Source organism: Phlebotomus papatasi, chromosome 3 (assembly GCF_024763615.1).
Source record: "Phlebotomus papatasi isolate M1 chromosome 3, Ppap_2.1, whole genome shotgun sequence".
Lineage (NCBI taxonomy): Eukaryota > Metazoa > Arthropoda > Insecta > Diptera > Psychodidae > Phlebotomus > Phlebotomus papatasi.
This window is the reverse complement of record NC_077224.1, coordinates 83,238,341-83,252,695: the sequence shown is the minus strand read 5'-3', so window position 1 is coordinate 83,252,695 and position 14,355 is coordinate 83,238,341. Positions and strand designations below refer to the sequence as shown.

Below are 14,355 nucleotides of genomic sequence, written 5' to 3'. Positions count from 1 at the left end.
TCAAACAAATCCTAACTTGTTCGAATCGGTTCAGAAATGCACTGTTTATATCCATTTTTAACTATTGATCTTGAAAACTGTTATAAGGGAGAGTTAGCGGTCATTCATCTGGATAATTTTGCTTTTTCTGTCCATAGCTAAATCAAATTTATCCAGGATTCAGAACCCTTTCAGACGCAATAAAATGTATACCAATCAGCTGAGAAATAGAATCGTTACATCTTTCCTAACCTTTGACTGACCTCCAAAACCATGTTATCGATCATTACAGTACATAGACAACGAGATATCCGTCTGGATAACCTTTAATTGTTTTTATATCGAGGCTATTTATACCACCGAACTGAATTTAAAATGAGATGTCCCAAAATTCAATTTTGGGACAATTCAATGTCATGAGATCCCAGATGTAAATAGTTCATTTGAGCCGCCTACTCGTACTTTCACTCGGCGGTGTAAACGTTTTTACTCGGCCTCAATAAGCTATTTCCATCGCCGCAATAGATTGAGATTAAATTGTCCCAAAAATCTGATTTTGGGACAGTTTAGTCTCGAAAGATCGCCGGTGTTAATCGCTTATTGGTGTCATTTACAACGCTGAGTAAATGGCGCATACGAGTAAATGGCCTCAATGACCCATTTAAATCGAGGATCATATGAGAATTACTTGTTCCAAAAATCTGATTTTGGGACACTTCAGTCCTGAAAGATCCTCGATGTAAAGGGCTAATTAAAAACATTTACACACCCGAGTAAATGGCGCTTACGAGTAAACAGCCTCAATGATCCATTTAATTCGGGGATCATATGAGATTTAATTGTCCCGAAATGTGATTTTGGGACAGTTCAGTCTTGAAATATCCCTGATATTAATGGCTCATTGAAACCATTTACATGACAGAGTAAATGGTGCTTACAAGTAAATAGCCTCAATGACCCATTTAATTCGGGGATCATATGAGATTTAATTGTCCCAAAATGTCATTTTGGGACAGTTCAGTATCGAAAGAACCCCGATATAAATGGCTCATTGAAACCATTTACACAGCCGAGTAAATGGCGTTCATGAGTAAATGGCCTCAATGACCCATTTAAATCAGGGATCATATGAGATTTAATTGTCCAAAACTTAGATTTTGGGACAGTACAGTCGTGGAAGATCCCCGATGTAAATGGCTCATTGAGGCCACTTACTCGTAAATGCTATTTACTCTAAAGTATAAAAATGGCATGAATTCGCTATTTACATCGCCGCATTTGAATGAGATTGAATAGTCCCAAAATCCGATTTTGGGACAAGTCAATCTAATATGATCCCAGATGTAATTGGATTATTGAGGCCAGATTGATATTACATTAAAACTAAATCTGCACTTGATTGATATTAGGCCGGCTTCAGACCTAAGGTTTAACCTAGTTCCCGATGATCTCGAAATTCAAAATTGTAATCAATTTTGTTGCTTTTTCAAAATTTAATGGATCACTTGCCTATGTTATCCAATGTGAAGTGATAACTTTCCAAGAAATCTTAATTGATAAGAAATTAGAGAAGTTAAGCCATATGGCTAAGCCTTAGGTCTGAAACCCGTATTAGGGTGAGATTTAGTTGTCCAAATATCCGATTTTGGGACAGTTCAGTCGTGAAAGATCCCCGATGTAAGTGGGTCATTGAAGCCATTTACATGGCCGAATAAATGAGGTTTACGAATAAAAGGCCTCAATTAGCCATTTATATCAGAAATTATGAGGTTCAATTGTCCCAAAATCCTATTTTGGGATAATTTATTTTGGATTTTGGGACATCGCGTTTTAATTTAAAGCTTTGGCCTTAAAAAATTAAAGCTCAGCGGTCATTATCGTATAATCGTTAAATGTCCGCCTGTGTAATCTTAAATTTTCTTTTACAGCTGATTCAAGCTTTAATAGGACTCAGATACTTTTCAAATAAATTAAAACCTGTACCAAATAATTAAGAAATGCACTTTTTATGTCTTTTTTGGACCTTTGACCTTGAAAACCAATTAGAAAGGTAAGTTGACGGACATTAAAGTATTACTAAATGTCCCTTTAGAAAAAAAAACTGTAGATTTGTCGATACTATCGATTCGATAATCTCTAAAAGTTATCATTCCACACCAGTAGTGGAATTCTATAACAATATGACAATGTCATGACAAATTTTCTTGATAAAATCGAAAGCAGGGGGTGACATGATAACTTATTTTCGATACTATCGACTATCGATTTTGAGAAATATAAACGATGGCTGCACTTCCTGTAACTAATATAGATGTTTATCAAAAGTTTCATTCTTTTAAGAATGTCTCAATGAATAATCCAACAATACATTAAAAGGTCGACATTCACTCAATCTAACAGATATAGATTTATCGATACTATCGATTCGATAGTGTCGAAAAGTTATCATTCCATCCCAGAATAATATTTAGAGCCCGATGAGCATCGAATGCCCATTGTAAGGAGCTCTATGAAGTTCTTAGTAGGGGATATGAATCGAATTTTCGATTAGTACTTCGGAATTTATCACATAAAAATTTTTAAGCTTGTCATATGACATTGTCAAACTGTTACAGAATTCACCTAGAGGATACAATCCTTAAATGACTCCAAGTCCCTGTCTCTAACCGTTTGGCCACTATTTCTGCTAACGACCAAACGAACTAATATCATGAGGTGCTTTTTCGTAATAAGTACTAAAAATTTCAATTACCATCACGTCTAAGAATAATTTAATTGCTCTTTCGATCATTTCGGGTAACAAAAGAAAGACACAATATAACGAAGAAGGGATGATAAATTAAATTGAACACTTTGTATGTTCTCTCCAAATCAATTAAAATCAATTGAAAGAGGTCAATAATGAACTTGATATTTATTATCACAAAGTATTTGCAGCAATCAATTCACAAACGTTTACACCATATAAAATTGATTAGATGAGCAAGTTTTCAGGCATTATACATCTTATAAATGAAATTGTATTTCACAAAAAAAAAAGTCCACAGAGAGGATAATAAGAAAAATTGCTAAAGTAGCCACAGCAAGAAAAAAGAACTAATACATTATACAGAACTAAAATGATTTATAAGGATATTTTGGAATTATAAAAGTTATTCTATACATAAAAGAACATTTTACATTCTAATGTACACAATTAATCAATAAAGTCTCAATCAAAACAGAGCTTAAGGGAAAAATCGAGAGAGAGAAAAAGAGAGAAAAGAAGCTTCGGGGTTAGAGGAAGGGTAATTTTGTATTATATAAAATGTATGGATGATGTTTCACATGATATCCCACTTTTTTATGTCCATATGCCTTCCACTTTTCTCCCTCATAAAAATCTCTGTGAGGAATGATTTTTCCCAAGGAAGACGGCTATATATTCTTGGAATATTCTTATGCACAGGGTGATCTGGCTCAGAAATTCATCAACAGAATACCAACCATTTAGAAGAATTACAACTAATGGGCAACGCACATTCAATTTTTCTTGGATAAAAATTCTTTCAGAAAATGTTAGTAAATATTTGTTAAAAGTTTACTAAATAAGTATTCTTTTCCAAATAATTTGGAATTTAGTGTTAATCTAAAAGGATTCTGTCAAATTTACTGTTTAGCACATGCATGTACTAAATTAATTTTTGACGAAAATTGATTGATACAAAATCTTTGAGTATAGATCTTTGTGAATTTCTCAAACAAATGCGAAACTTCTTTGAGTAACTCAAGAAGTTGCAGAAGAAAGCAATTAAAGTATCCAATTTGGTAAATTCATGTTGGTTTCGAGCAAGTGAATTTGTTTAACAAAACTTTCTTAATTGATATTTCTCTTTGTTATTTTAGTGTTAATAATTGTAAAACAATTCCGGGAATTTCTGTCTACGCATTTGTTCCTCAATTTTACTTTATCTTGGCAACGTTTGGGATCTAAGAAGTACTAAAATTCTTGACAAGTACTAAAAAATCAAACTGGAAAATTTGATCTACGTATTTGTTCCTCAATTTGACTTTGTCTTGCTAACATTTTGATCGTCAGAAGTACTAAAATCCTTGAGGAGTACTAAAAAAAGACAAACTGGGAATTTCTGTCTACGCATTTGCTCCTCAATTTGACTTTATCTTGCCAATGTTTCTATCCTGGGAAGTACTAAAATTCCTGAGGAGTACTAAAAAATCAAAATGGAAAATTCGATCCACACCTTTGTTCATCAATTTGACTTTATCTTGCCAACGTTTCCATCTCGAGCAGTACTAAAATCCCTGAGGAGTACTAAAAAACAGGCAACTTGGGAAATTCTATCGGCCTGCGCCTTCATTCTTCATTTTGACTTTATCTTGCCAACGTTTTGATCCTGAGAAGTACTAAAATTCCTGAGGAGTACTAAAAAAAAACAGTCAAACTGGGAAATTATATCTACACCTTTGTTCTTCACTTTGACTTTATTTTACCAACGTCTCGATCCTGGAAAGTATTAAAATTCATAAGGAGTACTAAAACAGTCAAACTGAAATATTCGATCTACGCCCTTGTTCTTCAATCTAATTTTATTTTACCAACGTTTCAATCCTGGGGGATCTTTTTCAGAGCATTAAACTGCTTAGGAGAACAAACATCAAGGAAAACACAAAACGTACTACTTATTACAGTAATATCTTTACAGTAGAAGTACTGCATTTTGTGTCATATCCTTGGCGTTTGTGGCCTCAAGCACTTTGATGCCCTGAAAAACATCCCATTCAGGATAAAAGCGTTGGCAAAATCAAGTCAAATTGAAGAACAAAGACTCAAACCGAATTTTTCACTTTGATCGTTTTTTTAGTACTTCTTAGGGTACTTTTAGCTCTCCCTCCGAAATTTCTACAAACCCTGTAGTATTTTTTTCTGTTTCTCTTCATGATGCTTATCCTCAAAAGAGGCCATGTGTTTCCTTTATACTAAAAACTACCTCTCACGTGGGGCACTGAACAGACTTCAGGCTTAGTACAAACGACATTGCCACATTCCGGAAGTTTATCGTATCTGAGATAAAGTCAAATTGAAGACAAAAATGTGTACAACGAATTTTCCAGCTTGAGTTTTTTTTATTACTTCCCGGGATACTTTTAATACCCTCTCCGCAATTTCCACAAACCCTATAGTATTTTCCTGTTTTTTTTTTTCATGATGTTTGTCCTCAAAAGAGGCCATGTGTTTCCTGTGTACTAAAAACTAACATCCTGGTGAGCCTCTGAATAAACTGGAGATTTTGCACAAACAACTTTGATACATTCCTGCAGTTTTTCATATCCGAGAGAAAGTCAAGTTGAAGAATAAATGTGTAGACTGAATGGCAACTTGAGTTTTTTTAGTACGTCTCAGGGTAGTTTTAGTACTCCCTCAGAAATATTCATAAACCCTGTAGTATTTTTCTACTTTTTTCATGATGTTTGTCCTCAAAAGAGGCCATGTGTTTCCTTTGTACTAAAAACTACCATCCTGGTAAGCCTTTTGAATAGACTTGAGATTTAGCAAAAACCACTTTGATAAAGTTGTAGATCGATTTTTTCACTTTGACATTTTTAGTACTTCTCAGGGTAGTTTTAGTACTCCCTCAGAAATTTGCATAAACTCTGTCGTTTTTTTCTGGATTGTAAAGAAAAATCATGAAAAGAAAAATCATGTGTTCGTACTAAAAGCTACCATCTTTGTAAACCACTGAACAGACTTGAGATTTAGCACAAACAGCTTTGACACATTCCTGCAGTTTATCATATCCAAGATAAAGTCAAATTGAAGAATAAAGGTGTAGACCGATTTTTTCACTTTGACATTTTTAGTACTTCTCAGGGTAGTTTTAGTACTCCCTTAGAAATTTGCATAATTCCTGTAGTATTTTTTCTAGATTACTCAAATTCCAAAAATATAAATCATATCCAATAAAACGTCAAATTGATCAGGCAGTAGATCGAATTTCTCAACTTGAGTTTTTTTTAGCCCTTCTCACAATAATTTTAGTACTCCCTTCTTGGCTTGAAATTTAGTACAGACAACATAGGGTGAAAAATAAAGTCATTTAAGAAGTCTGACAAAGAGTTTCCTGTCAATTTCACATCAATGCAATTTTTGTCATAATTTTTTAGTACATGCCTGTGCTAAAGGTTTATCAAAGATATTTTCAATGTATAGAAGAAAATGTTTTTAAATAGCATTTCTCCTTATTAACACTCGGCTTTTGAGTGTTTCCCAATGGCAAACAAAACAAAGCTCAAAAGCTTTTCAAAACATGTCAACTTCCCCAAACGGTACGGCAATATTTTAAGTGGTGCAGAGCTCTTCTAAGCTCCAAATCTTTAAAGAAACTTTCTGTTAAGTTCTTGGACAAACCCCCCCATACCATCATTTGTGTAAATACCCACAATAATTCCTGAGCCAGAAAATACCCTATGCATGCATTTGATGTTGTTTTGATGATGATTAATCTCTCACCCTTGACAATTTTCTCCGGTTGTTTATCTTTTTCAACAGTGGCCTCTGTGAAAATCTCACGTGCCCCAATTTCCCCAGCATTTCCTGTCACCTTCCAGACATCACTCTCACTGGCACGAACGGTAACATGAGTGGTGGATAGTGTCGATAATTCTTCAAAATCATCCTCATCCACCTCAATTGTAACGCTCGTCTCCATCTCATTCCCATGCTCCACTAATTCATTGACTTGAACATTTTCCATCTCAATTTTCCTCTCATTCTTCTTCCCATCATCCATATCAAGTACTAAATCATCGTCTATTCCATTGTACACTGTCTCCTCAACTTCTATCTCCTCCATCTTCAGTTTTCCCCCATTCTCCTCGTCCTCCTCCCCCTCTTCCGCCCATCTCTCCCCCCCAACTTCATCATCTGCTTTGGTGGTCGTGCCGGCGTCAATTTGACTGTCGACATCATCATTACCAATTTCACTCGTGGTACCATCTTCACTGTCCAGATCTTGTGTCGTCTCTGGCCTCAATGTCGTCAATTCCGTCGCCACGACATCCATCTCAACCCCAATCGTCGTCGTCATCTTCAACTTCCCATGGTGCTCCCTCTGGCGATGTCTATGCAAATCCTTTCTTTCACTATTCACCACAACCTCCAAAAAGTGATAATTGGGATGGAGTCTATTGCACTGATATTTGCCCTCATGCCATGGCTGAGCCTGACTTACACTCAGCGTAGCCTGAAGTATATTCTCACCATCTTTCTCAGTCCCCATCCCAAAAACCACCCGCATAATTCCATCCCAGAGAGACACAGACGAGCGCACCAAAAGTTTCAATTACAACACAACCATTTATACCCCAAAAATATCCCCCATACACAGAAACAAAAGGATAACATCCAAAAATAATAAACATTGCCAGCAATAGAGAAGAAGAGAGAGAGAAATTTATCAATTAGTTATTGTTAAATTTCTGCTATATTGCAGATAAATACACAAAACACTATATATTCTTAATACACCCTCTTCTAGAACCCACCCCATTCCAAAAAAAAAAAAAACCAAAAAACTTTGCAACATCAAACTTTCCCTCAATTGTACTTTCCTCCCTTTTCCCTCTCAAAATAATTCAACATCACTTTTAGGCATGTGGCCTGTGGACTTTACCGCTCAATTTTATTATGAAAATTCACTGAGCATAAAGTTAAACACACACACACACGGCAAATTTTACAACCATTCAATTTCCCATGCTCAACTTCTCTACATTAATAGCTTAAATTTAAATAGATAAAACCACTGAGTGCTGTATCATGAATCAAAATAGGTAGCAAAGTGGTAATCATTTAATTGTCACATTAAATCCCATATCACGGACTTTAATGGTTATTGCATAGTTGTTTTTTAGTACATGTTTGAAATTTATGCAAACAGGACTCATAGGACTCATAGTGTACTAAAAAGATATTTTTAAAAAAAATCATCAAAAAATTTAGAACCTGTAATGTAAACTTTTTTAGAACATTTGAAAAGTCAACAAAGTTTAGTACATGTTCGGTAATGATTTAATTGCCACATGTAATCCTGTATCAGGGACTTTAATAGTTATTGCATAGTAGTTTTTTAGTACATGTCCGAAATTTATGCAAATAGGACTGATGGGACTCACAGTGTACTAAAGAGATATGTTAAAAATTTTTATCAAAAAAAATTAGAACATGTAATGTAAACATTTTTACAACATTTGAGAAGTCAACAAAGTTTAGTATATGTTCGGTAATGATTTAATTGTCACATGTAATCCTGTATCAGGGACTGTAATGGTTATTGCATAGTAGTTTTTTAGTACATGTTCGAAATTTATGCAAACAAAACAGATACTGTACCAAAATCACTACAAAAAACACCAAATCATAATTTGCAATTTGCAGAAAGATATTTTAAAAAAAAAATTCATCATTAAAAAAATTTAGTACATGTCAAAAAAATTAAAACATGTAATGGAAATGCTTTTTAGAACATTTCACAAATCAGCAAAACAGTCACTCATTTTTTTCCAAAGATGAACATTTTATGGAAATAATTCTATTAATTTACTACCAGGTAATTTGATTGAAAAACACTTTTAATACACCATGATTTTTAGATCAGATTAAAACAATGGGAAGTTTTAAAACAAATTCTTTAAATACCTTTCTGAAAAATCTGAGGGACAAACAGTTTGAATTGAAATGAATGAAAGAATTGGTTTGTACTAAACGGATTTGCTATCAAAACTAAATAGAACACATTTGGGAATTAGTAAATGATATTTAGAAATATCATGTCAGAATATCAATTTGTCAAAATTTATCCAATAATGCAAAATATTGACAGACATCTTAGTATGTAGAAGCCAGAAATGAGCTAAATCCATTTTAGTACACAATACACGAATTCCAATAATCCATTTTATAATTCCTAAAAAGAAATATCAATTCTTTACGAGATTTCAAGGAATTTAATTGTTTCAAGTTTTTCTAATTAAAGAAGATAGTTTTAGCAATCTCTGTACTAAAATTTGACATAGTATTTTTCTAAGTAAATACTCGAAATTATAAAACTTTCTGAGGATAACAATTCGCCTGAGAATCTTATTTAATGAGCAGGGTAAAAACAAAATAAGAGTTATTGTTCAAAAGACTTCCTGACACATTCAATCCTTTGTGTCAAATAGATTTTAGTACATCGAACTTTCACATTGATTATAAAAAGGATAAATTGAGGAAATTTCTTTTTCTTTGTTATTATTACCATTAATACTGCTCTCAACGCAATTCTGTTTTATTTATTGAATTTCTTTAAGTTATTTTTAAATAATTTTAGTACATTTATGAACAAAGTTTATTATCCTGTACTAAAAAACTACATGACGGGGTACCGGGATTATTCCCTTCGGGATTATGGACCTAACGGGATCATTCACGAGTGATTTTAAAATAATTTTATTACATTTTTAAGCCAAGTTTATTATCCTGTACTAAAAAAACAACATGACATTATTTTTATACACGGGGTACCGGGATTATTCCCTTCGGGATTATGGACTTAATGGGATCATGCACGAGTGATTTTAAAATAATTTTAGTACATTTTTAAGCAAAGTTCGTTATCTTGTACTAAAAAACAACATGACCTTATTTTATATACGGGTACCGTGATAATGCCCTTCGGGATTGTGGACTTAACAGGATTATGCACAAGTGACTTTAAAATAATTTTAGTACATTTTTAAGCAAAGTTCATTATCCTGTACTAAAAAACAACATGATATTTTTTTATACATGAGGTCTGGGGATTATGCACCTGACGGGATTATGCACATACAAAAAAAGCTTCTATAGTGCTATTCCTATGAAAAATGAAAAAAAAGAAGAAATCTTTCTCCTGAACATTTGTTTTTGGTACATGTCTGTTTAGTACATGACTGTACCCAGGACATTTCTTTCAATTGGCACCTGTCACGACTGTTTTGTGGATTTAGCACACGACGAGAGTTGAGAAAAACAGTCGAGACAGGAACCTACCAAAAGAAAAGTCGGTAATGCAGAAGCATATGAGAACAGTGATGTACTAAAAAAAATGTTCAAGAGAAAAAATTTCCTCTTTTCATTTTTTCAAAAGAATAGTACCATTAATTCAGATTTTATTCTGGACCACAAAATTTATATTTTAATACCACAAAAATAGAGAATTTTAAATATTCATCTCTCTGTGCTAAAATAAAATCCACATAGCAATCCCTAAAATCCGCATGGACAATCCTTGCACTTTTCAGCACAACCGTGAGTCTAAAAACCAATTATTGTCGAGCACAAAAGCTAGGAAATCCCTCCATTGACCCATTATTTACATTGTAGACGACTTTTTCTACCCCATACACAAAAAAGGGTTTCCTCCCTTTTGGTCAATTTTTAAAAATCCTTCTTCTACCAAAAATGAATTTGTTGATCAATAAAAACATTATTTGTACCTCAGCATGATTTTCACTCCAAATTAATTCAAATTGAACATCAATTAAGTTCTAAATTAGATTGAAATTTAATATATTCAAATTTTAAATCCGGATATTTGGGTTATACTCTTTTTTTTTGTCTACTGTCACACCCTCAGCATAATTTAACTCTTTTCATTGGAATGGCAATCATTTCCATGTCATTGAAAATTCCCTAACCCTATCACCTTCTGCTATGTGGCGAGAGTGAAAAGAGAAAGTGTAAAAAATCTTCCCAAAAAAAAGGATGAATGAATTTGTTCAATGTCTGAAAATTATTAATAGATGTCTTAAGGACGAAAATAAATAACGTGTCGGTGTTTGGAGACACTTTTTCTTCTTCCTTCCTTGTTTCCAGACAAATAACGTTTGGGGGATTATCGTTAAGCAGAGAAAACTTTGCAATAATAAATGTGATAATGTGAAAAGTATCCACAATGTGCCATATTGTGAAAATTTTTGCATTTTACAATCTCTCGAGAATGAAATTTTTCACATGAACAGGTTCTTCTCCTTGAGGAAAAAAATCCTCCAAGAGTTAATAAAAAAACTGCTATATTTGCAACTACTTTTGCAAACAAATCTTTATGGTGTGCGCATATCTTCAAATCGATCGTAATTGTCTTTTAGTAAATCTTTAAAAATAATTCAAGGACACAAATATTTAACTAATCTCACGCAGAAAATAAATATTTTGTCAAACTGTTCGTAAATATTTGTGAATTCCTACAAAAAAGTTCGTAAAAGTATGCACTTCTTTTACAAATACTGTTCGTAACGTGATCACTTGACTAGCATTTTTGTTTTTTTTTTACAAACATTTGTTCGTAAATTTTTCTTTGTTTGACAAAGCATTACAAACAATGACAAAATTTTTACAAACAATGTTCGTAACATGATCACTTTACCAATAATTTTTGTTTTTTTTTTTACAAATATTTGTTCGTACATATTTCTTTGTTTGACAAAGCATTACAAACAATGACAAAATTTTTACAAACATTGTTCGTAATATGACCCACTTTGCCAATAATTTGTTTTTTTTTAGAAACATTTGTTCGTACGTTTTTCTTTGTTTGGCAAAGCATTACAAACAATGACAAAATTTTACAAACATTGTTCGAAACGTGATCACTTTACCAATAATTTTTGTTTTTCTTACAAACATTTGTTCATACGTTTTTCATTGTTTGACAAAGTATTACGAACAATGACAAAATTTTACAAACATACACAAACAAATGTTTGTAAAACAACAAAGAATGCACGTCAAGTGATCATGTTACGAACAATGTTTGTGAGAAAAACACAAACTTTTACGAACATTTTTGTGGATTACACGATTTACAAGCATTTCGTAAGTTCTGAATGGGAATTCACAAACATTTACGAACAATTTTAGAAAATAAAAAAAAAAAACACCTTTACTTTTTTGTTGAATTTTGTAAGCTTTCCAAAGAGCCGAAAAAATCATTTGATTTGCATTAAAAAACGATTCTTATCATTAAAAAAAACCGTTGCAAAAAATCTAATATAAAAACTTCAAAATAGAAGGAAGGGCTTTTGAGGAAGCTTTTAATCAACTTCTCTCGAAAAAGCTGAAATCTTGTCTTAGAAGAACTCTTAGGGAATTTTTCTAGCTTTCTGCATGTGCCGTAAAATAATCAAAATCGGTGCAGTGTTAAAGATTTTGATAGATTTTTTTTAGACTTCGAGAAAAAGTCTTCATGATGTCTTTAAAAAGCTTTCAGTTTACAAAATCTGCGTGTTTTTTATTAAGACTAGGTTTAAATTAGGTTTTAAACCACAAAAGATTTTTTTCTCGGAATTTCATAAAAAAAAAACAAAAAATAAACAAAATAAAAATTGCAAATTGAGGAATAGGGGCGAATTTCGGACAGCATGCAATATCGGACACTGTCATTGCTTCTCAAAATTTCGCATTTTATGTTTTTTTATGCCTTCCTGGCTTTCCTTTTCTCTTTGGACATCATTTTAACAATTAAACTATTAATTTATAGATTAATTCTTAAATTTAATAAATTGAAACTAAATTAAACGGAAACAATGTGCGCACACCATAATAAATTAAATTGAAATTGCAAAAATGAATAACTTGACATGGTTCCATTGCTGCAAATAAGATTAAAAATGATTGTAAATTTATTAAATGGCTTTGAAATGCAAGACAAGGTTGCTATTCGCATTCTTCGCTTTATCACTTACAGAGATCTCTTTTCCGTTTAAGTAAATAGAAACCCCTCTATTTTCCAGCAATTTCCCTTCTCATTTTATTCTTTTTTGGCACAACATTCCCCTCTTTTCTGAGCCTACAATTTCCGGCATATTCTTCATATCTTATCTGCAAATATCTAAAGTGTCTTGGAAATATTATTTAAGCTCAACAGAAGGATTTTCCACTGTGTTTTCTGTCGCGAAATACAAATTCTGGAAATTAAGTGCAAATAGAAAATTGTCACTATGCACTTCAAATGACTCAAAGTAGAAAATTCTCAAGCGTGTATTGTTCAATTAGGGTAAAATGGGGTAATTTGGAATGATGTCTAATTTGGAACGGTGAGATTTCTTTACGTTTTAGATGGCAAAAGGGAACAACAACGAAGAAGTACTCTCGAATGCTGTCGCCCAAGCGACATTTCATATCCAAATAATGTGAGTCTCAAAACTAACATATTTAATGGAAGTATATTATCTGAAAATTATGTGTGTTGTATACCACAAAAATAACTTATCTAAAAAATGTATAGAAAATATCAGTTATTTTCTATTAATATAAATAATATATTTTCTTTGATGAATTCCAGTTAATATATTGGTATTTCCACTTAAAATTATGACTAATGTTTTTAGATCCATAAACAAGTCATAATATAATCCATTTTTGAGTGAAAATGTGGGTAAATCTATGTCGAAAATATCGATAATATATTTATCTTACATATTCTTGCTGTTATGTTCACATAATGTCTTGAAATTGTATGAACATTGTGTTCTGATATATTTTAGTTGGATTTGTTCCGTAAAATACACAGATTGTGCACAATTTATGTTCTTTTTGTATAATAATGCTGCCAGATTGTCAAAATTGATTAAAAAAAAAGTGGCGTTTAACATAAATCAGAATCCTGAAGTGTGCCAGCGTGTACAGTACCATCGAGTATATAGATAAAAGGGATTAAATTTGACAAAGTAAGTGTAATTGACGGAAAAATAGTGAATTAATACTTTGTAAAAGCTAACATTTTCTGTCTTTAATTGCCGTGTATCGAAAATACAAGCAATAAAACAGCTTCCTGACCATTTGACGTGAAATTAAATTGCAAAAAGAGTGCCCAGAATGCAGAAAAAGTTCATGAAAAACATAATCCTTCAGTGTTTTGATATTTTTTTGTGTAGTGATAGAATTGTTATAAAGAATCTATATTTTGTATACAATGCACGGGATAATGTAAATAAAATAACCAATATATGTACATACGTGTTTTCTTCTATATTTCTTACTTTTTCAGGTTATAATAACTTTATCATACTAGGATTTTTTCAATTTGTAAATTCAATTTAATTTTCAGATGAATTGATCCTATGCGTTATTTTACATTAAAAACCAATTAAAATGATAGATCTTCACTTATTTATTAACATAAGCTAATACTTGGTCCACAAAAACTTGTTTAAATATGTTAAAATTACATAAATGTGATTGCTCAAATTAATTTGAATTCAGAAAATTCAAATGTTAAAATTGCTCATTAATTTCTATTTTATTGCAGTTAAACAAGTATAGTCTTTTGAAGAAAATTTTTCTTATCAAATTTATTT

General features: G+C 32.2%; 1 protein-coding gene across 1 annotated transcript in view; it reads right to left on the bottom strand.

Moving 5' to 3' along the window:
• Nucleotides 1–14,355, bottom strand: part of LOC129806789 (uncharacterized) — a 66,264-nt gene that overhangs the window by 48,884 nt on the left and 3,025 nt on the right. The window contains exon 2 of the mRNA XM_055855563.1: nucleotides 6,488–7,240. Coding sequence (XP_055711538.1) covers nucleotides 6,488–7,240 — 753 coding nt within the window. The remainder of the gene's footprint in view (nucleotides 1–6,487; nucleotides 7,241–14,355) is intronic.